Genomic DNA, 25099 nt, shown 5'->3' with positions numbered 1-25099 from the left:
CCTTGTTGATCCGGGCGACGTCCGAGCCGGCATGCCTTCATATTTATCTGTCTCGCTCATGTCTGCGGTAGGCTTGCTTAGCATAGGGGGTCTAGCCTTAGGACCCTTACTGGATACAGACGCCCCAGGCAGGAATCGAACTTGCGATCCTCTGTTCCAAAGGCGTGTAGTTTAACCACTACGCTATCCAGCTGAGATATATATATATATATATATATATATATATATATATATATATTTTTTTTTTTTTCTAAGATAAGTATAAATTTCCTTTATTATGCATATGCATGTATATATGCACATATGATAAATATAGTAAGACGATGCAATAGCTAGAACTTGTTGTACTCAGTCGGTTTTCTTTCCTACATTTGAGTAAAAGTGCTGAATATTTATTAGATCCATGAATCCTACATGATCAGCTCACTTTCAATCTTGATGGGAGAGCAATGCAATTACACCATCTCAAAGTGCAAACTATATTCTCACCCTCTGCTGCAATGCTCTACAGGGATTCAGTATCGTAAATGAAGCGTTAGGGATGGAGACACACACTCACACACACTCTTTAGCCCAGCACAAACAGCACTGCTACTGTGACTAATAAATACTAACAGAAATTGTACTGGTATGCATTTGAGTCTGTGGGTGTGGACATTGATTGCCTCTTGTACCTCTTAGAACATGATAACCCCACTAAGCATGTATACAAAGCCCACAGTGACCATAGCATGACACATTCACATACTCGCACAAAGGACATATTTGTATATGCATATCTAAATGCCCTGTTGATATAGCCCTTAATTGCTTGTTTTTATTCTCCTCCATGCTGTAGGAGCCACTCAGGGGTATTTGCAGTAACAGTTAGCAGTGCAGGCGGTTGTGGCCTGTGTGAGGGGGTACTGCCAGTATCAAAGGATACTGATTTAATCAGGTGTGTGTGTGTGTGTGTGTGTGTGTGCGCACTTTTACAAATGACTTGCACTTGCTTTGAGACAGATGGGAATCATTAACCTTAAATTAATTACAGCATACACCTCTCTCTCACTCCCCGACTTTTCTCTTTTCTAGCAAAGATGCGCTCGGAGGCAGCCGCATTGTCTTCCACAAGACGATTGAGTGTGGGGACAAGCGTGGGCGTACCTTGTGTAATACAGCAACTCCCACAGAAAGTCATTCTAAAGCCAAAAGTTAATCATTTTGGCTCAGAGGGCAGGAAAGAGCAAATTGAGGCTCAATAGATAAGAGTCTGGAAAACTCTTTAGCACTTCTTTAAAAAATGATAATGATAGCAGTGTATTAGGATGTATGGATCTGCCACTCCACTCCAAAGTCATTAAAAGGCCTGTGTTGTGTGTGACAGTTACAGTGACAGTTAATTTACATGGCTTTAGAATTGTGAAGTCAAAGCACATCAGTAAAACAGTTTTATTGTAACCTTTATTAACACAAGCTGCGACAGTGACTCTGCAGGAAATGAATCTGCAACTGACTGATTTAAGATGCCAAACATCTGGCAATTCATCGTTCCTGCCTTTAGTTGTCCGTCATAGTACGCAGAAGAATTTTGTGAAGAACTGGTGACAGCTGGTTTGATATCCAAGAAATCAGATGCTTCTTTGAGACACAATGATAAATATTTGCTGACACAAAATAAAGATTATCGTGGCCTTTCTTTTTTTTCTTTCTTTTTTCTGCATCTTTTTATCGTCAGGCCTGTATTGCATTAACACCAAAAGGTTTAGGTACAGAATCATTTTACATTGTGGGCCACATACTGCTCATTTTGATCTTACAGTAAGTGGACCAGACCAGCAAAACTCCCCTTAATGTCAGTTTAAAGATGTTTAACTGCATATTTAATCTCTGCAATGATTTAGTGAAGGGGAAAAAGTTCTTGATAGCTCATTGTGCAGACTGTCCTATAATTAAAGTCATAAAAGTTTTACTGTACATTTATTGTAAAAAAAATAAAATAAAATGCCTTCTATGGCAGATCGTAGAAACGGGAACTTTTCTTTCATTTTACTGTTTTTCTTCTACTTAATTTCTGTGGTGTATGAATAGCCATGGGGAGAGGGGGAGGGAGGGTGTCTTTATTAATTGGGAAAGCTTTAAAAGTTCTGAAACTACAGTTGAAAGATTACTTTTACTTTTTTTTTTTTTTTTTTTGGTGCCTTTATTTTTTCCAGAGCTGGCTAGTGGGCCGTATTTAAGTCTTTGCTGGGCTCTATGTTTTACACCTGTGATGTACAGGGACTTTATAAAGTTATTTTAAAACAAGACGCAAGATACTGTGGCTCCATAATGTAGCAGTTTACAAGTGAAAGATTCCTGGTTTGATTCCAACTGGAAACACAAATCCCTGTGCGGATTTGTCAGGAAGGACTTCCTGGGTAAAACTCTACCAAATCAAGACCACGGTGACCTTATGTGACAAATTAGCAGCAGAAAGTAGCATCAGTTTCAAACATAAGCCATTGTGGGCCTTAACTTTTGTGTGGATGTTACTTTTACATGTATCCATCCACCCCTGCCACCTTCGTCCAAAGGGGATGACCCTCCAAACTACCCTGACTCAAGCATCCATGGAGGCCCTACACTGTAACACAGTGCACAAAGGATCTTCTGTAATCCCAGTACCACACACCACAGCATCCTTCCACAGGTCCCACGGATGTCAAGGACATGTATTCACACATTTCTCTTATGTAACCCTGTCAAAAACATATGGGTAGATAAAACCAGTGCCTTAGTATATCTCAGCCATGCATGGATACACAAACATAAGTTCACATGTTGTACAAATTAGTCACAACATAACAGTAAATCCTCTGTTTCAGGAAAAAAAATTACTACCTTAAGACTTTTATTAAGGGCAGAGATTCAAGCTGTAGGGGGTTGGTGTGTTTGGCACAAGTGTAGCTCACATGGCTCAGTGGACTAGCCGTGGGGCATTTTGATGAGAATCTCCTCGCCTGTGTTTGTGTGTTCCAGTGAAAGCAGCACAAGTAAAGGTAGCCCGTGACCCACAGTGCAGAGGCCGTACTGACATTCGTCTCATTGTGCCCTAAAAATATGAAGTCCTCTTTAGATGAGATCATACAGCCTGTGCCCACGAGCAGTTCAGCTCTGCTCTGCTTGCCTCTCATTATATGGACAGCGAGTGTGGACAGATTCTGTGAAATGTAGTGAATGTCAGCAACATAAAACCTTCAGGTTTCTGTGTGACTTCTAAGCTTATGACTGTCTCGTAGTTTGCTCAACTTGGGTAATACACCATGCACAGCAGTTCAGCTAATGCCCATATCCGTGATATGCCAAGTGCAGACTCGCACAATACAAATGATTGTGAAATTATACAAATTATTTTGCACTTTTAAGTGATCCACTAAGCATGCTGGATAGTATTGATTAGACGTCTGGTTCAACATGGTGATGAAACTGGAAGGCTTTAGTAGTTAAAAATGTGTGCTCAAACTTTTTGTTGGCTATGTGAATGCAGTGTTAGTCTGTTACATATCCACTATGCGAGTTAAACACTCATTATTGTCCTTTCGTACTTTGACAAAAGGCAGCTGCTTTGTTCTGAGTGCTCTCTAAACTGTTGGTGACCTCGGACTCTGATCCGGGACCAGTTCAGTCACGTACTCTCTCCATCACAGGACTCCCCTCCGGAAAGGACTGAGCTCTGCAGTGATAATGTTGGCGGGCTCACTTTTAAATAAAAGATTAACAACGTTTTGGATGAGAGATCACTTATTATTCAATGTTACGCTGTGTATTCTTGAAAAATTAATACCGTTAACCCTCACTTAACTCTGTTTGATCGCTAACTTAGCAAATCTGATTTTTCTTTTTTTCCTCTTGAATGTTCTGTACTGATATATGGTGTTCAGTCGGTCATTCTACAAAAACCTAGAGCGATAACTGAGTGGATCGATTTAAACTTACAGTATCTATATTACCAAGTAGAAACATCTTATTTTTTGTAACTAATGCCACAATCATGATGAATATTAAGAGATTATTATAGTTTGGCGCTAGCATTTCAAACAAATTTTCAATATCCCCATAGAATGAGTCTCTTTTGGACTTTGATTACCTAACATTTCATTCGCCAGCTGTATTTGTGTTAGGTCCTTGGCAATATTTTTACATTTACATCTGGCTAACTTTGTTGTTGTTGTGTTTGTTTGTTTGTTTGTTTGTTTGTTTTTCCATTTGTGAAGTGCACCACCTGGTTAAAAGCATGATCATTATTTAAAGCATATTTAAAGCATGTTTTCATTGCATCTATTACTTTTTTTTTTTTTTTTTAAAGCAAAATAAAACGTATCCATCAAGAACTTTTTCTTTTTCTTTTTTTTTTTAGACTGCTAAGCTAGGTTAGCTAGTGTACTATAGCGTTAGCCAAACTCCCTTAACTTATTTCTCAACTGTCAAATGTTTGAATCATTTACTGAATTACAACTGTCACTTTATGAAAATGATTTATAGCCAGACATAAGGAAAACGGTGCATTTTTATTTTTTGCTTCCCAGTGTGCCGTACTATTATAATATCATGCAATTTTCTGTTTAAGAAGCCGTTACCCTACTTTCTTCCTCCTTTTTAATTTCCTCTAGGTGTCTGAAAGTACTCTGATATAACTCGTCAGCTAAGTGGATTTACTGAGGCGCCAGTGTGGAGTGGTTTCACTATCACTGGTCCAAGTACTTAATGCGCAATGATCATTTAATTTTCAAAAGGCCATGCACGACTGATGACAGATCAATATATGTAGAGTGGCCGTGTTATGAAATGGGGATCACGGAAGATTTTAGGTCTTTCTCTGTTTTAAGTGAATGTTACACCACAAAAGCTGATATTATTGCCTGTTTTACGGTATGATCAAATATATTTGCCGGTTATCCCCCCCCCCCCCCCCACTTGTTGTCATCAGGTGTATAATTTTAAGGATTGAGTTGTTTTCTCTTTTTCTTGTTTCTAATCTCCTCCCACGTGATAAAGCTTAAGCAGCTAATCTTTTATAAAATGGGGTAAAAGTCATTCCTCCGTGTGTGCGTGCACGTGATTTTTGTCGGTCTGTGTTTTGGCTCTGTGACTTTCGGTGTTAAGCAGAACTCTGATTTTAAATTCAGTGAGCACTTCCTGTTTTGTGAAAAGGCTGTTCTTAATCCCAAATATCCATTCCATTCATTTAAACTACATTTATATCTGTAAATTTATGCATATTTGTATTAATCCGTGTTATTTTCTTTCCGGTCCTTCGATTGGACTCTGCTGTTCCTCTTGTTTTTGTTTCTCCTCAGTCTCTCTGGTTCTTGCCATACTTGTTCGTCGTCCTCTTCATAAACATTCAGTAACACCCCTTCTGTTAACGTTGCTTCTCATCATCCTCTCTTCCATTTCTTCTCCTTTTTTCCTCCTCCTCATTCCTCCCTCCCATAATCCCCTTCCTCAACCTCCTTATTCTCCTCCTCCCCTGCTTGTTCTTTCTCTTTCTCTTCCTTCTCCACCTCTTCCTACTCCCACTTCCCATCCTGCATCTTCTTCCCCCCCCCATCGCTTCCTCCCCCAATCTCCCCCCCACTTTTCCTCCTCCACTTCCTTCTGCTCTCCTTCTCCTGTCCCTGCTTTTTGATAGTCATATCCTCTCCTTTTCCACTTCCTCCTTCCTCTTCTGCCTTGTACTAATTTTATAATCTTGCTTTCCTGAAAGCAGAATCCATCTATTATTATTATTAATAATAATAATAATAATAATAGCTTATTAAATGGGAAAATTGAGGCTAGAAGTGCAACTACTTTAAATCACATCATTTTGAGCATAGATGGAAGCGGTTTGGGATTTTCATGAGCAAAGGCAGGACTCTTATTAGATTAATTGGTAAAGGGGTGTTGCTGGTGGGTGGTGGTGGTGCAGTGCAGCAATATGCTGAGAGCTGCAGGTTTGTCTCACACGCAGGTTGATTGAATATTGTCTCAGGCAGCCTTTATTTCATTAGAGATATTGACACAAAACTGGCCTGCCTGGCACTAAATGGTGGCCTTCTTCTTGCTCTTTTCATGTGCGTGTGTGTGTGCGTGTGTGTGTGTGTGTGTGTGTGTGTGTGTGTGTGTGTGTGTGTGTCTGCAGCTGTGAGCCTTTGTCGTATTCATGTTTATCCTCTCACCTGGGTCTGTGTCTGACTTTTCTCACATGCTTTTTTTTTTTTTTCCCCTCACGCTTAGTGGAGTCCTGTTTGTGTTATGATTCTCATATTTCAGCCCGTCTTTCTCCCCGCGTAATGTTTTCACATGCTCTTGCCGTCGCCCTCTCTGGAGGGTTCACACCACTTGTTGCACGGAGCCCAGCCTTTGTCTTTTGTGCCGTTTTTCTGTGGATTTGTCTATTTTACTGTGTTTGTGCGTCACTTTCTCAGGCTAGTTATTGTCACAGCTGTGTTTTCTCAGTCAGATGTCACTGATGAGTTTGCCGGACAGTGTGTCCTCAGCCCGCGTCTGTGTGAGAGTGTGAGAGTCGGGGCCGGTACAGGGCAGTGCCATGGCGGTGTCTTCCCACGTCCTGACTGAGCACGCGTGAGAGACGGAGCAAACACTGAGGGTCATTGTGCGTAGTCGTCTTTTCTCAGCTCCTTTTCTCACTGGGACTCCATTGTCTGTCCTCTGACTGTTATATTTCATTTCATCTTCAATTCAGCACTGGCATTTGAAAATGAAATGTTGTGGTAACGTAGTGACGCAATTATCAGTTTCTAATCAATACGATGAGTTGGAATCAGCCGCTGTCACAATATATTGCTAGCACATAGCTGGTCTCACAGAGCAGCAATACATTATAACTTGACATGATAACCTTACTTACCCATCATTTATCTGATAAACACCTAGGAGTCATGAAGAGTACCCCTGATGAGTCAAACAGGCTGTCGAATCTGTTAGAGCGCCTACATATTTTCCTAAAAATATCGATATTTGGCACCTGTGTGTGTGCGTGTGTTGGACCTGCTGGTGGTTGGGATGACTGAGAAAGATGCAGAAAGAATCAGACATATTCAGATTACCTAGGGTGTATATTCTGATTGCCATGTCCTTAAACCAGGCCGGTAGCCTGATCAGTTATTTGAAGGCTGTCATTTAACCGAGCAGCGCACGATCACATTCTGTACATAGGTGTCTGTGTGCTAACCTGTGAGGAAAGAAAGCTGCTCTTCCCTGAGTAACCTGATATCAGGTGTGTGCCTGGTATTTAAAATAAAATGTAGGAAAAAAAAAAGGCAAGTAATAGTTTTAAAAGACTTCTAAATACTCACAGTATATTTTTGCAGGCTGTTTTACGTTGTCTGTTACAGTCCACTTATTTTTGCCTGATGTTTAATTTTTAATTAAATTTTTTTGACTGGTTGATTTGTTGAATTTTTTTTTTAATATTTCATTTTTAATAAGCCAATGAAACATCTTAACAGGATTGTCCCCTTTATTAGTTGCTCTATTAGTCCAGACGACCAGGTGTCTTCATGTGGGACTGCGCAGCAGTTTTAATCCCTTTGCCTTTCAGTCTTCCAGATTTTGATTGGCTCATGTTTTTAAAAATCCACATGATAAAATGGGTGCTTTTCCTAAGTCTTACTTTCCTGAATGCCTGTCAAGACAAAGGCTGTCATTAGAGGTTAACGTTTCACTTTCTGCACTACTCTCAAAGCAGAAAATTGCAAGTCCATCGCAAAGTCACAAGCTACACAAATGTTTGTTGCATGTGATGTAAGCTACTGCAAAAAGGAAACGTAGCTCCGATAAGACTGGAAACTTGTAATAACTGGTTGAAACTGGTGGAAGTTAAACTCATAATAAAATTCTGAGAATTATTTGTGGGTCAAAAAGAGACGTGCCAGTGAATATTTGCATCACTACTGAAATACAAGTGGTCCTTAAATAAAACTGCAACTGACAGTTTACAGTTTTATAGGTTATCCATAGAAATATCCATAACTTAGTCTTAAGATCTTCAAAAGAAGCCAAGTGGACTTTTTCATGTTAATGGGAAGGTTGACATCCCAACTCCCACTCCCCACACACAGACACACACCACTATCTGTCTGTCTGCAAAACCATTTACCTAATGGGAATCTCTTCACCACAACTTCCTCTTTATGGACGCCCTCACTGCAGTGACCTCAATCTCACTACTTTGTGTCTGTGTGCGTGTGTGTGTGTCTGTGTTTGTGTGTGTGTGCGTTTGTTTACAGTGTGGGATGGATTTTATAGGTAGGGGTAGCCTGAAGGAAAGAACACACTGTGAACAGCATCATGGTGGTATATGTTTAGAAATGTGTCCACTGTGATGGAGCGCAGTTATTGAATAGCAGTGCATTTGATCTTGTTTTGATATCAGATTTCTGTGTGTGTGTGTGTGTGTGTGTGTGTGTGTGTGTATTCTTTCTGTAAGGCCTTTATCTCTGGCTGCCACTTTATTCTAAAACTGTCAATTTTTTGGTTTCCTCTTGTAGAGGACTGAATTATTCATGGCTAAAATGATAATAAGTGCTGAGTGAAATTAAAACCCGTCCAATTGTAAAGTGATTGGCTCATCATGGTGTAACTGATGGATTGTGTCTAGAGGACACTGTAGACTGTGGTTGTGCAGGCACCGCTATAATGTGTTTACCACCATCTCATATGGTCGTGTTATCCTAGGCTCCCATTAGCAGTTGCGTCAGTAGCTCGCATCTAAGTTGCGAACTCAGGACCCAGCCACGCTACACTGTTAACAGTTATTTAGCCTGATATATGTACAAGTTACTGCATTTCATTTACAATGCATACTTCCTGGTTATTACATTGATCTTGAATCACTGCTAGTTTTTTTTTCCTGTGACACTGTGATTAACACCTAACACTATTACTTGTAGCACTGTCCCAAATACCACTTGCGCTCCAGATATTCTGGGCAGCTTGCTGCATCAATTAAAAAGGACTTTATCACTGGACTCTTTTTACACTACAGAAGGACCTCAGCACAAAACTGTGCTGTTCATCATACTTCAGTTCATGTTGCTGCTGCTGACAGCAACAATGTTCATAGCTTTTCTTTTTTCTTTAAATACCACTTTTCGATGATCGCTGCAGTGGCAGTGTAGTTTCAAACTTAAAAAAAAATTGAAATTCAAATACATTTACACTGAAACACAATGTGAATAGTCGAATATTTGTGTCCTCTTGTAAATTGATTGAAAACAGTTCCTTCTGTGGAAACCTTTTGTGGTTTTCAATTGATTGTGTACTTTTTTTTTTTTTTTTTTTTTTTTTTTTTTGAACAAATGCATATTTTTCTCTTTTTAGAGCTCTTTATTTGTCCGCAAAGATCCTTGTAACTAAAACCCAACTTAAGATCCAAGACTGTGGCCATGTAGGTGGTTGCACTTTGTTATCCCCTAAGGGGGAACTGTTTCCCATTGCCATTTAAACAGTAACAACAACAGAAAGGCAAAAAGCATGGTAGGTCCTTGTCTGCAAGGTTTAGTGCTAATTTTGTTCTCAGTCACTACTCTGATCTGTGTTGTTGAAGATCTCAGCAGCTGTTAATCAAGACAGATCGTTAACTATTTCTATGGGTTGCCAAATGTGCTTAAAGGTGATCAAAAGGAACACAGAAACTACTGTGTTCCTTTTGAACACAGTAGTTTCCCACAAGTTACCCACAATTAATTTACTTCAGTTTAGCAAATTTTAGCCAGCTAGCTTTGTCTTGTCATCTGTATGTTTCTCGACCTCCAGGTCAGTCAGCTTGCTGTATCGGAGTTGGCAGTGTTTTCAGCCTTGTGTTCATACACATACCGGTTATGTACTGCCAAACATCAACATCATCAATCGGAACAAGCACTTAAAGTTGTGCTCTAAAGTGAAATGAATGGACAGAAATGCCAAGATAATCTGCTGAACACAAGGTGATTAATTGGAGGAATGCAGTTTGAAAGCCTTCTTCAAAACCACATGTGGCTTTAAACCTTGGAAGGGACGACCAAGTGATGAAGTATTTGGAAGGAGCAGGTTTGCAGTTTGCCAGCAGTGCTGAATGTGCCCAAGTAAATGTGGGTTTTCTTAATGAGGCAACAGGAGAGTGCAAGTTCCACACACGCATGTGCGCGCACACACAGTCCACAGGTGAATATCAGTGCTTTGCAGCGTCTGTGGCTTTTCCTGTGGTGGTTGTTAAGACGTGATGCTAATACCAATGTGCAGCTGCCAGTGCGCCGTTGGAACTGATTACTGGGGTGAGTGAATGAAGCAGGAATGGACAGAGAGAGAGGGAGAGGAAGAGTCATACAGTCTCTGTAGCACAACATCGGTGCTCGTCTGTCTACGTGTAACTGATATGAGGAAGTGAGAGACTGCTGCGTATTGGACTGAATAATCTTATTCATTTAACTGAAACTCTGGAACATAATTAAACAGCGTATTGCACCAACTGGAGCTGAAGTCGTTTAAAGACAGGGTCACTATTCAAGCCCCCCCCTGTTGCTCACATTTTGCACATTGATTACATTTATTTGCTTTTGTTTAAGATGTGTGAAACCCCAGTCATTAATCACTAGCCATTCCTCCAGTGTTCACAGCTTCACTGTTTCATTCTTCTTGCTTCTTCCCTCCTGCCCCAACACACAGTTAAAATCTAAATTCAGCTCACACTGTAGGATAGATTCTGTATGGACTGCCAAACTTCTTTACACCCCCTCACACATATATCCACCTACCCCACCTCTTTCTTTTACCCCTCTTTGCATCGTTTCCATCACTGCTGTTCTCCAACACCTCCTGCAGCTTTTCCTGCCTCTTATTTTTCTGTCATCTGTCTACCCGTCGGTCTTCCCCTCCTTTTTCTGTTTGTCCAGCTCTGGGTCAGTGTGAGACAGGCCTCGAGGGTTGGCATGGCAGCTTGGCACAAGTTTGCAAGACTCCCTAGTAGCCCCCTGGGGTCCCTCACAGGAGGATAGGGAAACCTTTATTTACTGTAAATCCTTTTATTACACTGCTCCTTGCTTTCTTCTTGCAGTCTTTTTCTTGGCTACTTTGATTTGCTTATAGTAGTAAAATCGTGCTGGTTGTTAAGCATGTATTTGTTAGACCTTTCAAGAATTACACTCAAGGTTAGTAGTAAATGTTTTGTAGTAAAAGTATTTGACAGTAAAGTTCAAAAGTAGTTTCAAGAGCTAGGTCCACATTGCCATCAATGAGTTGGACATGTTCTCAGCGGGCTGCCTTTGTCCCTGATTCTCTTCATAATTTTCATGGGCAGAATTTTTAGGTGTAGCCAGCTGGCAGTGTTCTGTTTTGGTGTTCTCAGGATAAGGGTCTGGAACAAGTTGCTGCCCCAAGTGAGGAAAGAGTGGAACAGGAAATTGACAGATTGCGGCCGTGTCTGCAACAATCTAGTTCTTCTTCTGGTCTGTTTTGGTGAAAAAAAGAGTTGAGGGTAAAAGCAGAGCTGCTGTCAGTCTGCCTCCCTGTCCTCATCAATAGTCACAACCTCTGGGTAGTGACCAAATGAATGAGATCACAGGTTGAAGCAGTGGAAAAGAGATTCCTCAGAAGTGTTTCTTGCCTGTCCCTTAGCCATAGGGTAAGCAGCTCATTTACTACTCTATTATTCTACTATTCTACTCTACTCAGAGTAGAGCTACTACTTTACATCAAAAGAAGCCAGTCAAGTCGGTATTTGCATCTGACTACGATGTCTCCTAGACACCTCCTGGGTGAACATGTCCTACTCAGAAGAGGCCCCAGGACAGGGTGGAGAAATTACATCTCTTGGCTGGCTTGGGAACGCTTTGGTATCCCTCCTGAGTGAGTTGAAGGAGGTGACCACGAAGAGGGCATATGCAAAGGCTGCATATTCCTTGATTATACTTGATTATACTATACTATTGCAGACAAAGTCACAGACAGATATCTGGCCTAGTTCTTGAAATTCTCTTTTTTTCAGTTTTTCCCATTTCTCTTTGGTATATGTTTATGTAGGTCTAGTCCAAAAATGGCTGCCTTGTCTGGGAATGAATCAAAATGGAATTCATTAGAAAATACTTAGACCCACATCCAGAACCTCTTCAGAGCTGAACTGAGACAAGTCTGCTAAAACCTTTATCCACCCATAACTTTCTGAGTGATCCTGATTAAAAATACATTTTAAAAATTGAAACTTAATCGGTCACAAAAACCAAGTAAGCCTGCAAGGTTACAAAGAAATAAGCTTATCATAGAACTATATTCTCCTTTAGTCTGCTCGAGGCTAGCACAACAACACTGATTTACTGGCTGAATAATGGCTGGTTAGGTGGCTGTGTGATGAAAGATGGGTATACTCTTTGTGATATTGGGGTATCACATGAAAGTTGGCTAACAGCATATATAAATAACAGCAAGGATACAGATTGCAAAGTATTACATCTGGACATTATGGCCCATCATTCAGTTGTTATTATGGAGAAGTCTGCAGATATCAAACCTAAACCCAACTTCCTTAGACCTGTGTCGTACGGTACAGATTGACTGTAGCCACACTGTGGTACCTTTACCTGGCACGGCTCACACTGGACCTCATTTTGATTCTTTTGAAGGAGTTTCACTTGTCTTTTAAAGTGTTGTAGTCGTCTTTAGTGTTGTCTGTTTTACTTTGTTGAGATAAAAATATCTGTGAGTCAATGTAAGATTGCACAGTTTAATTGTAAAGCGAGAAGTTCTGCCAAATAGTAGCAGATTTGAAATTAAAAAGTCAGCCAGCCATTCAGAAGCAGACAAAGGTGCTGCTGTGCTCAGTAATGTTCTGTGAACATTAAAATCTCAAAGCGGTGCAGTGTTTCCCCACACAGCTTTCTTCTCATTCGGGTGAAGAATCTTTCACCAAATTCCTCCTTCTGTCCTACGCCATCTCACCGCGCACCCTTTCTTCTTCCAGTCCTCTAACACAGTCCCTCCTTCAGATTAAATCACACAATGATTCTTTTAAATTCTCTTCTTCCTTCCTTAAAAGTACATCTTATTGACATAATACTTTCCCTAGTTGCTTACCTTAACCATTACAAATGATTTCTTAACCCTAAATCTAACCATAACCTAACTGTAACCCTCACACTTAAACCACATTTTGAGTCTCAAAAATGCCTTCAAACTTGTGGAAATATAGATTTTATCCCTATAAGAGCTGTCGGTCCAAACAAGTAAAGTAAACTTCCAATTTTTGGGAGGACTGACAGCAGGATCTGAATGTGCCTGTCATTGTTGACCATAAAATCCTACAGTGTCACTCACTTTTCTCTAACCAAGCGACAATAAATCGTACAGCTTTGGCTGAACACGGGTGGTGACACAAAGTTGTCATTCAGACTGCAGGAGAATGTCAGCTTCCTAGATGCAGCATTTTTTTTCCATTGAAGTTTAAGTATTTTTAACCCATGTGGGCGAAAGTTAACTTCTATTGGTGTCACCCAGCCCGAATTAGTGTCTTCAATAGGCTCTTTGTGTAATTGTGTGAGAAAACTCTACAATTACAGTTGCACTACTGACTCAGAACAAGTTCTTGAGACATGCTGCCCGGCCACAAAGGAAAACAAATGTGTTTATAGATGGCCACAAAGCTAGACAACCATTCAACATGCTGTTCAGACAGACAGCAAGTTAGATTAGCTACATTCAACTTGACTTTATTATTTTATGACAAACTATTTTTCAGGTTTGTTTGTTTTTTCTTATGTTTTTTTTATGTTTAGTTTTTTTTCTACTGTTGGATCTTTAAACCTCTAAGTGAAAGAAGATATCTTTAATATGGTCATCAGAAGCCCCTCCCATGTTCTGTTTGCAAAAGCAAAAAAAAAAGCTGGCTTAAAGTTGAACTGCTCCGAAGACAAGCAACATGCGCTAAGGATCAAATCTGATTCATGCAAAGCTACTAGAATAGAATCCAAAAATAAAAATAAAAAGGTAGACATGAGGGGAATGTCATTTAAAATCAAATTCAGTTTAGGTGTGGACAACTGTGTTTACAGTGTACACAAATCTAAACGGAAACCGAGACGATAAATACTGATGATGTCAGTTCAAGTCCAGCAAAGACAATAGAAAAGAAACAAACAAGCAAGAGGGAACAGGTGTGCACGTGTGTTGTGCTAGTCTAGTTCACTGATTAACATTAAGACTCTGTGAAAACTTCACCTTCACCTTCTGTGTCCTCTTTATCTTGACTTGTTTCCTTTCTCCAAACGTTTTCTTTTTTGATAACGGTATCAATAAACCATGACCTCCTGTCTTATCTCTTATCTTTTGATCTTGTTTTCTATTCTCGGAGTCATAAACAGTTTCAGATATCACCTGAAATGTCCTGCATCATTGGCAGTTGTTGTCTTAACACTGTCCTGGGGCATTTTGTTGCCCTGTCTGCTGAAAAATCTCAGCTTTTAGAGATACATGGTATTAAAGTTTGTTTCAGATTTTAAGTAATATTTTACTGTAGTAAACATGGAAATATGCACTCAATGTACCTTGCCCCTGTGAAATAAAGCACCCTGCCAGAGATCTTCAGATACTGCGATCTGAAAACAGGTGAAGCATTTTTCTTTTCCCCAACATTCCATGTAGGGTTTTTTTTTTTTTTTTTTGTAAGACTTTACTACATGTAAACAAAGATGAGGAACAACTTGGGAATCATCTATCTGTCTCTGCTGTTATCTTACCTGTTTGAGTGCCTGTCATTAAACAAGGTGACTTGACCCTGGAGTCACAGTTGGTTTCTGCCTACCCAATCCTTGTCCCTTGTTAATTGCATGCTTGTAATTTAGTCTCTGAACTGTGTTTAAACCATGTTAAATAGATTTCGTGGTCTTGCAACAAACTTCCCTTTTGAAAGGACCTTGCTTCTCTGCTTCTTTCCAGCAGCTAATACCTTTAATATCAATACAGGCATTATTTGTCGTCTGTGCCCTCTCTCTTGCCCTTGTGGGCAGGACAATGAGTCCAGGACAGCCCGTTCATCTGGGATCAATTAACCCAGGCATTCAGGCTCAGCCAAATGCCCATTTCTGACTATGCTCAGCATAATGATAGGCTTTCAACCAATAATGTCTTTGTTCTGGATGGGTCTGTTTGTTTTCTTTCTTTGGTCAGATCCGAGTTTCAAGGGGTGCATCTGAGAAGGCCTATTTCTGCCCTCTTGTTTTTGGGTCTTTTGAGTTTCCGTCGCGTTTGAAGCTCCTTACTTAATTAAAACTTAGGGTTGGCGATCATGAATGTGGCTGAGAATGCCATGCAGAATGGCATCTTGGGTTAAACAGCGGTTGGCATTTGATGTCAGAAACCCCAAATCGCTCCCCAAATGTTTCCCTTCTTGATTTTTTTTTTCTTCCTCCGTTTCCCACTGTTTGTGTTCATTCCTGTCCTCCTCCCATATTGGACTTTAACATGGACCCGGCGAGGTATTTCCAGGCTTGTCAGTCTATTAATCCTTTCTACCAAGAAGAGTCTACTATTAAGAAGTGGTTTTCAACTGGAGCCAGATCCACATTTTCGAACCACAAATTCATCAAGAAATGTTTTAAATGCTTTCAAAGCCTTTTGATTCTGTTCATCTGGGCCTCTAAAAGAAAGTTCCGCTGTTCTGTGGTATGCTAGTGTTTCCCAGAGAATTGCATTTTGTTGATGGTGGTTGTCTGTAAGGCTGCTCGATTATGGCAAAAATTAGGGCTGGGCGATATGACCCAAAATTCATATCTCGATATTTTTTAGCTGGATGGCGATATAAGATATATATCTCGATATATTTTTTTAAAGCCATAAAGTAAGAACAAAAAGAGAGTTCTTAGTCAAAGCTGTGTCCCAGATGTCACACAGGCACTTTTATTAACATAGAGCAGATATACATAAAATTTACTCAAAAATAAATTATGAGCATTTATTAAATAATAATGCTCCATAAATAAAAGAAAACAATGTTGTTTTTGTGCATAACAAAAAGCTCACAATTGTGCAGTCAAAATGTAAACTAAAAGACGCTGAGCACAATAACAAAGACAGATTTCACAGCTGCTCTGTTCCCAACTTGTACTGCGTGACTGACAGCCTGGAGTTTGAAATCCGCTTCGCAACCGCGTCTCTTAACAGGTGCCATTTATAGTCCTTATACACAGTAGGGTAATATTACGTTGAAGCACAGTACGTATCACTCCGCGAGGCTCAGCCGTAATGCTCCGACAATCCATCAAGCGGTGCAGCTCCGTAGCTTACTAAAGTCGTACTAAAACATTTTTTGACAGATTGCTGAGCGCCGTGTTCCACATAAAATCGGTTCGCGGCCATCAAGCACAACCAGAATTCATACATAAGGCGCGCTGTCAACTTTTGAGAAAATGAAAGGATTTTAGTCCGTGCAGCCCCTCTGGGCTGCATGGCGTTAGCGTGGTTAGCTCGTTAGCGTGGTTAGCTAGCTAACACGTTGACGCCGTCCAGCCCCACGCACGGGGCGATGCGCAGTAACTCGTTAACGGAGATTTGCCGTGTCCATCTTGTCGCTTCCTGCAGGTGAAGCGATGGGGGACGAGGAGTTGTGTTCAGTGAAGGAGAGGCGAGGCCGAGTAACATTGCGTAAAGACGAAAGTGGACGAAAGAGAGGCAAACCTGCGGCTCCACAAGTATAATTATAACGTAACATAGACTATATCGATATAAAGGATATTGTCACATCTTATATCTCGTATAAAAATATATCGATATTTTTTAAAAACTCGATATATCGCCCAGCTCTAGCAAAAATGATAATCACGATTATTTTCACTGAAATTGAGATCTCGATTATTTGACGATATTTATTTAACCCTTTCGACCTACTATAGAACCAAGTCCGCCAGAGCTTATATTATTTTTTTACATGTTGTAGTGCCATTTGTGGGAGCATTTCAAGTTGCTATACAACTGTTATAGCCCATATTTTAATAATATGTATGCATTAAGTCCATAGTAACTACATTAATTGCAAAAAAGTGCAATAAACTACAAAAAAATTGAAAATCGTTTTTGTTTTGTTTTTTACATATATTTCTACTTGGAGAAATTTAAGAGGTTTATCCCTCAAAACTTTAAATACAAAAAAGGTGCAAAAAATAGTTTACAACAACAGGAAATTTATTTTGAGTGTCTTCATAGTTTTATTTTGGAGATACACTAATTTTTATATACTGCAGGAAAAACGAAAAAACAATCCTATGATGCAAATTTGCAAAGAAAACAGCATGTGCATCAAAATAAACTATTTCCAGCAGTGCAAATCGAGTTCTAAGCATCCCAGCAACTATTCAGAAAAGTCAAACATGACCAGTATAGGCTTTTAAGGCCTACAAGTAAAAAAACTACATTTTCCGCGAAAATGACGTCACTTCCGGTTTCAGGCAGGAAATGGCGGACATGCGATAGTTCGCGCTGACGTCTGTTTCACTGTGGGAAATGTTACGAACAGCTGATCGGATCGGCAAAGCGTGTTTCTGGAATATTATGTTTTTGTTCCTGCAAGCGCTTTTTATGCAATTTTTGCAAAGCTTTATGCGGAAGGAAACCATGACCGAGGACAAGCTGATGGCATAAGATGTAAGTACAACTCCTCCGGTTTCATATGCAAAACAAATTATTGCGCTAGCTTACACGGTTCAGGTTCTACAGGGATTTAAAAATAGTTACACAAAACGGAGCGTGCTGCTCTGACCGGCTTTAAAGGGTTAACAATAACAATGTATTTAAAAAATAATATAAAATAGTGTGCAACACCACTGAAGTTTTTTTTTTTTTTTTTTTTTTTTTAACCTCTCTTTTCAACCAATGGCAGTCACTCTCCTCTCCAAATAACTTCTGCTTAGCTTTCCAAGCTTCCCTCGGGTCCTCTTAATCAGCGGTCTCCAATGTTTTTTGCACCACGGACAGGTTTATGTCCGACAATATTTTCACGGACCGGCCTTTAAGGTGTCGCAGATAAATTAGGGAGGGGCTAATAATCGGCTCAATCATTTTTAATGATCATGAAAGCCCAGATCGTAATTGTGATTAAAATTCAATTAATTGAGCAGCCCTAGTTGTCGGATACATGCGCATGTGTGTTTTGACAACTGTAGGTACATGCGACCTTCCACAGATGAATTATTAAATTATACCATTATATTTAATATTTCAACTTCCAACTACTATGTGACAAATGCATGATGAGTAATAAGCTCAGCTGTGAAATCTTGACTTAAATCCAATAATGATGCACAGAAAAGCAACTACTTCAAACAGCTACTTGAAAATGAAGTGTTGACAAAAAAAATATTGAAGATTTGCTTATGCTAAGCACCTGTCAGATAAATATGTGGGCTATTTCAGTGACTACACTGGTGGTTTCGAAAGGTGGAAGACTTTAATCTCAGTCGGTTGGAAAATTATATTTTACCATCTAAAAAAAGTCCTTGGCCTTTCGAAATCTTCTGCTGCACACTGTCTTAAAGTCAGGTGTTCACTTAATTGAATTTGGCCTGAACACATACTTCCTTAATTTGTCACTTCATAGATCTGCATATTCAGGGACTTAGACGCACTTAGATTTGCATCTAAGTGCCTAGATTTAATCTTTATCAGTCATTGTTAGCTGATACCTGATCTATTTGATAAAGTCACTACTGGGGCTCCTGGTTACTCCTGGAATTTCATTGACTTTAGTGACATAACTGCTATGGCTTCACAGAACCCACACGAGCTTGATAAGGACAGAACTTGCACAAGATGTAGTCAACCTTTTCACAGCACGGCTGTAACAAGAGACACAATGTGACCGGAGCCAACAATAAATGTGACTCAAAGGCACCTTTTCTGTGAGCTGAAAGACCTGTTTTGACCTCCTGTTTTGACTGAACCATGGCTACAATTTGAAGTCCTGTGCTGCTCCTCACTCACCCTGCGCCAACCTGTCAGCTTATACGGGATTTGCAGTTCAGACAAACTTATGCAAGAATGTACATGGGTGTGTGTTGTTAAAAATAGTTTTTTTTTTTTGTGCGCATGGCAGACGGTGTATACAAGTGCATATTGCCCGTGGGTGTAAGGGTGTGTGTGAGAGTCGATCTGCATGCTTTTCCCCTTTGTATGTTATCAAAACAGTTTCTTTTGTCAGCCAACAGGCGCCACTTTTCAAGAAATTTTATCCTGGTTCCTGTGTCTGTTTTCCGTGCACGGAATCGTTCTATATCGGATCTGGACATTTGATTATTAAGAAAGTGAACACACAACACAGTCATGTGACCCGTAAAAGGAATGTGCCCTGAATGATTTTTCTTTTTCTTTTTTTTCCTTCAAGGCCATGTCAACGAGTATTTCCAATTTAAAACTGATGATAGTTGGTGTCTGTGCTCAGCATGAATTATTCAATATTTGGCTGTTCTATATTTCACACTGTCCACGGGCACGCACGCGCACTAGTGCGCTCGGCACTCATTCATATATATATATATATATATATATATATATATATATATATATATATATATATATATATATATATATATATATATATATATATATATATATATGTGTATATATATGTATATATATATATATATGTGTATATATATGTATATATATATATATATATATATGTATATATATATATGTATATATATATATATATATATATGTATATATATATATATATATATATATATATATGTGTATATATATGTATATGTGTGTATGTGTATATATATGTATATGTGTGTATATATGTATATATATATATATATATATATATATATATATATATATATATATATATATATATATATATATATATATATATATATATATATATATATATATACATATATATATATATATATACACACACACACACACACACACACACACACACACACACACACACACACAGTGAGTTTTACACGGTTCTTCTTTGCTGCATTTAGTTTTTAACCAAAACGCTTGAGATTTTTTTCCAATAGCAAAAATCTGATCTCTTTTAATAGTGAAAAAAAACCCTGTAATAATATAAATAAATAAATAAAATCACAGGACATGACATTTTAAACATGCTCAGTCAGACCACAACACATATTTCATCACGTATTTAACGGAGCCCCTTTCAGGCCCTTTAACTGTTTTTATTGCTTGTAAGAGCAGCTGTTAATTTTGCAGCGCTTTCACAGTGGTTTATTTCCATAAATGTTTAACTTCATTAACTTTTATAACACATGCAATTGAACCATTAAGTTAATGTTCACCTCTGAACGTAAAGGCACTCTTGGCCGTGTAGTGCGGTGCCTCCATTGATGTTGCAGGAAAGCTTGAGCAGGAAGAAGAGTGGGAGCGGGATTCATGGAACGATGAGGAGGGAGTAGAGTTGGAGAGCCTGTTACAACTTCACAGAAAAGTCATGTTATGTGATTCCACTTCATTGTGTTTTATTAGACACATCCCCAGTTCAACTTTGGGAGGATACACAAACCTCAGGTCTGTGCCAAATCAAACGGCTGGTGTGGCGACCCATTTGGAAATAAAGGAGCAGCCAAAAAGTACCTAAAGAATTACCAAGTTTGAGTCTGACTGTGAATTTTGTCCAAAATACTTGAGCATTAAGTCTACAGTGGACACCCGATGTCAGTATAAAAAGACATGATGCCAATTGTTGTTTGAGCAGTGTTGATACTCAACTTTGTGGACCCGATAACGCAAAAATGAAGCGATGAGATATTGTCAGTGCGTCTGCTAAAAATCTTGATAAGTTCAAATCTCGGTGACTTTGACCTCAACGAGAAGAAAGTCACCTAGGACTTTCAAATTGATACAATAGGTGCATCTACTAGGAGGCTGAGGGGCAGCACTGGCGGCTGTCAGTATTTTTGCAATTTACTATAGGCAGCAATATTCTCAAACAACTAAACCACCACCAACAATAACCTCCGTTACACTTCTAACACTGTTATTTCCACCACTACGTTGTAGATTTTACCCACCAGTGAAAACAAAGCAGAAGATTTTAATGAGAGTACATTGCTGATCCCCAAAGGGACAGCTTGAACTGTAGAGTATCTAGCACTGTGTTCTTATTCTTGCTTCTATTGAACATGACCAAATATAGTCCGATACACTTTTTGGGACCTTTCACAACCAAGTGAGTGCTGATGAAAGTATATACTGAAACACTTCAGGAATGAGGCTTCATTATACCCGATTTCCTTATTTGTCCTGTTCACTTTGGACTAACACTGTGATGTGTGCAACATTTTGCAAAAGTCTGAATGTGTTTGCATGTAAAGAATTGGGTTTATAAGTATCCAAATTTTGAACATCACACAGCAACTTTGATGCGGCCTTGATGGCCTTGCATGACCTGCTTCAGGGAGTTTTAAAAGCCTTGCTCTGTTGAGAGTGGAGGGGGCGGGGGCCAAGAGGAAATCATCAGTGCCCCAGTTCCTGTCCAGTACCCAAGATTACTATGGGAGGGCGAGCTGCCATCTAGGTGGTGCATAAAACTTGACATTTCCTGCCTCTTGTATTGCTGACTTGACTTTTGTGTGTGTGTGTGTGTGTGTGTGTGTGTGTGTGTGTGTGTGTGTGTGTGTGTGTGATGCAGCTTTTGGAGGGAGTCAGTTTGAGATGGAAGGTTCCTGTACTGAGGTCACAGATTACAGCCAGTAAGGAGTCACTGAGTCTATTGCTGAGCATAAATTTATTACGTAAACCTGTGAAAAAGCGAGGACGCAAACCAAGCTAATAGACATACAGTAAGATCTCAAACACACAGGAGGAACCCATCGAGTAAACAAACACTGAGTCATAAGGAGTATTATATAATACTACAGTGTAACGTTTCTTGAAAGTCAATCTTTTCTTAATGAAATCAATCTTTTATGCTTAACTGTGGTTAAATTTACCCAGACCTAACCCTAACTTGATCTTACGCATCAACAGCAGTATTTGAATGGCGCCATTTTAAAAGAGTTATCCTTTGGTGGAAGAATGTGGCCTGGGATGCTGAGTGGAGCAGCTGCTATCAAAACTCAAGTTAATGCATCACAAGCATAGGGCAGAATTTCAGCAGAGTGTATCTCATGTTGTATTTACACAGAAAGTGTTGCACTGCAGTTTTCATGCCATGTTTTCACTGCACACATAATAGTAACCAGGAGCTCCAAGTAACCAGAGCATCACATCTGTTTTTCATTTTCTATTTATTTTGCACTTCGAGCTCTGAGCAGTTGTAAGAGGCAGGTGACCTACGCTTAAGACTGCGCCTGAACGCCTCCTGTGTTGATACAGACTTTTGGTGATCCTCATTGAACTGTATTTTTGATTTGTTACTGACGTCTAGGGGCATGTTTAATATGTATGTTCCTTGAAACCTAAAAATATGACTGTGTCCATTTCCAGATGTATGGGCGTTACACCCAGGAGCTCGGGGTGTACGCCAAAGAGGAGGCCGCTCGGCTGAGGGAGAGCGGGCAGAGGCGATCAGTCAGCGATCGAAGCCGGACATTGGACCTGCTGGAGTACGACAAGGGCCGCTGTGCCAAGTGTCGGAGTAAGTTTCAGACCACACAGCCTCATACCGGTTTCTGGAATAAGGGCCACTGATGAGATTATTTCTGACCATTTGCTTAGCGTGATTTAATGACACTCAAATGAACAAAATTGGTGTGAAAAAAGTGCAAAGTTGGAGAGTTCCCGTTTGGCTTTAACTAAAATCTTTTTAGTGCCAGCACCAAAAATTTCCTCTTTTGTTTGAACATTTGTGACATATAATCTAAAATCCTGCCACTGCGGTGATCAGTGGGCCATTGCTCATTGCTATACAGTTTACTTTTTGGCCTTTTTCGTTATATCTTGTCATGTGTGATATAGCTATAGGACTTCTCTGTGACATTTTCTGGTGGTCGATAATGTCTGCCTTGGATGTGAGTGTCCCACAGTACTGACAAGACAAGATCGCTGAACATCGGGTTTTACTGTGGTTTGGCCATGTGCCCACTGACTGACAGCTCCAGTATGGCACAGTTCGATTACTATAAAGTGTGTTTACCCTGGTCATAGGGGCTTTTAGGAGGGAGGTTAGGGACCTTACTAAATTACTGGAATTCTGGACATTTCCGGGGCTTGGACGAAAGTTGATGGTTTTTCTAAATTGTTATTGGGAAGAAAAAAAATTAAGTCAGTCTTTGCAATGATTTAGCTCAGGACAGTCATAGAAAAGAAGTGCTATAGTGTTTGAGCCCCATTAATAGACATATAAACAGTACACACTCATATTTACATAGAGGAGCCTGAGACTTCCCCAGCTTGAGGAAAATTGTTTGGTCACTATTACCTTTGTGTTGAAAATGTAGTGCCAAAGGCACTTTGATAACTCTAAAATGGCTCCTCTGCCTTATGTTTAGCTTGAAGCATTTAGCTTACCGGAGAGTTAAAGGAAGAAAAGAGTCAAAAGTGCAAGAAAATGCTCACAAAGGCAATCCTTGGAGCTTTTTACTGCATGGCTGAATTCATGTGAACATTCCCCAGCCTTTCTCTCCCTGCTGTTGGTGGGGATAAAAAATAATTATGAGTGTGTGTGCATGTTATTCAGGCAGATAAGATTAGATAAGATTGTGTATAGAATGCTTTGCAGGATGAAAGAGGTTGTTAACACAACATTACAAAGGGAAAGTCTTTGACATTTATGTTGGATTTTGAAGGCACATGCACAGACTGTCTGTCTCAGATGGTAACTGAGACTGAGGTACCAGTTTAATTCTTGGTCAAGCTTTATTTGTCAAGAGGTCTAAATCCAGACTGACACTGGTACAGACTGATTCAGACCCAAATCAGGATAAATCTCCATCAGAGGGATTAATTGCCTACAGTTGGAGTTTACATGGAGTGTTACTTTTACAGTATTGGGCTTGAATGTTTTTTTTCAAACGGTTATTTTTTTTCCTGTGGAATAATTATTTATAAAATACACCTTTTTATAAGAGTTCAAAAAGAGTGCAGTTCACAAGTTTTGGTTTTCTGAAATAAAAGAAGTTCAAAAGCCATCAAAAATTTTCTGGCACTGGTCTGATTTAATATGTGAGTTAAATGGTCTATTTGTAACAATGGTCAGAGTTCAGGTTTTCAAATGATATTTGGCCTGTTTTAACCAGATTTCTCCAATGAGCTTTTAATGTACTTTATTATTGCAATCACTCTGTTCACTGTGCCAAAGTCACTGGTAGCAAAACAGCCCCAGGAAATGATGCTAACCCCATCATGCTCTGCAGTACAGTTTTAGGTACTCATTCAAACTCTGATAATTATGGCAAGATACCTTCATTTTTATCTCATGTGAACATAAAAGTCTTTATGATTGTCCATATGATCACCCACAAACTTTAGTCAAGACTGAAGGTGTCGATTTGGGGCCTCTTTCTTCACCCATCTCAGGGGTGGGTGAAAACCTGGCTGACGGTAGAGGGTGCAGGGGAGACATTTCTGTTTTGCTTTTTGTTTTTTTCAGATATGCATTGATCACACTGGTCTATTTCACTATGTTTTTCAGTCCAATGAGTGCGGTAAAAGCCCAGGGGAGAGATCCCAGCTTTAGTCAGTCATGATCACTAAGAGAAAATTAAGAAACTTGACTCTTACAATTGCATGCTGTGCGGTCTCTGAGCCACAGAGAAAGGGGAGTTTGGAGAATTCAATGAAATCCCATTATTGTTAAAACAATGACCATAATGAGTGCACATAAACTCTTGACAGGAACCATACATAAAAAGATCCTAATGACTGGCTGAGCTGTTGGAGCTTGCCTGGTTGTTAGTGCAGTAATATTAATTTATAAATAGCTCATTCCTTTCTACTACTGCAGAAATGCTGAATGAAGACGTTTCTCTTTTTTAGCGTTATTTTAAGGACACACACTGTTCTGACTTAAATCAGCAGACAAAGGCACCTGTGGGTTGTGTGCTTATTGTCAGTGCGAGCAACGACATCATGTCCTGTATGGTGTGGGCGTAACGTTGCAGTAAAGCTGATTTAAAAAGTTGCGAGTTAACAATCC

General features: G+C 39.6%; 1 protein-coding gene across 2 annotated transcripts in view; it reads left to right on the top strand.

The window, feature by feature from the left end:
- The window catches only part of LOC113036314 (chloride channel protein 2), a 184075-nt gene that overhangs the window by 38110 nt on the left and 120866 nt on the right, over window positions 1-25099 (top strand). For both annotated transcript variants that reach the window (XM_026192578.2, XM_080288596.1), the window contains exon 2: window positions 22450-22600. In XM_026192578.2, coding sequence (XP_026048363.1) covers window positions 22450-22600 — 151 coding nt within the window. The remainder of the gene's footprint in view (window positions 1-22449; window positions 22601-25099) is intronic.

This window comes from Astatotilapia calliptera, chromosome 14 (genome assembly GCF_964374335.1).
Source record: "Astatotilapia calliptera chromosome 14, fAstCal68.1, whole genome shotgun sequence".
NCBI lineage: Eukaryota > Metazoa > Chordata > Actinopteri > Cichliformes > Cichlidae > Astatotilapia > Astatotilapia calliptera.
The sequence above is the reverse complement of the archived record's forward strand: the minus strand, read 5'-3'. Positions and strand labels throughout refer to the sequence as shown.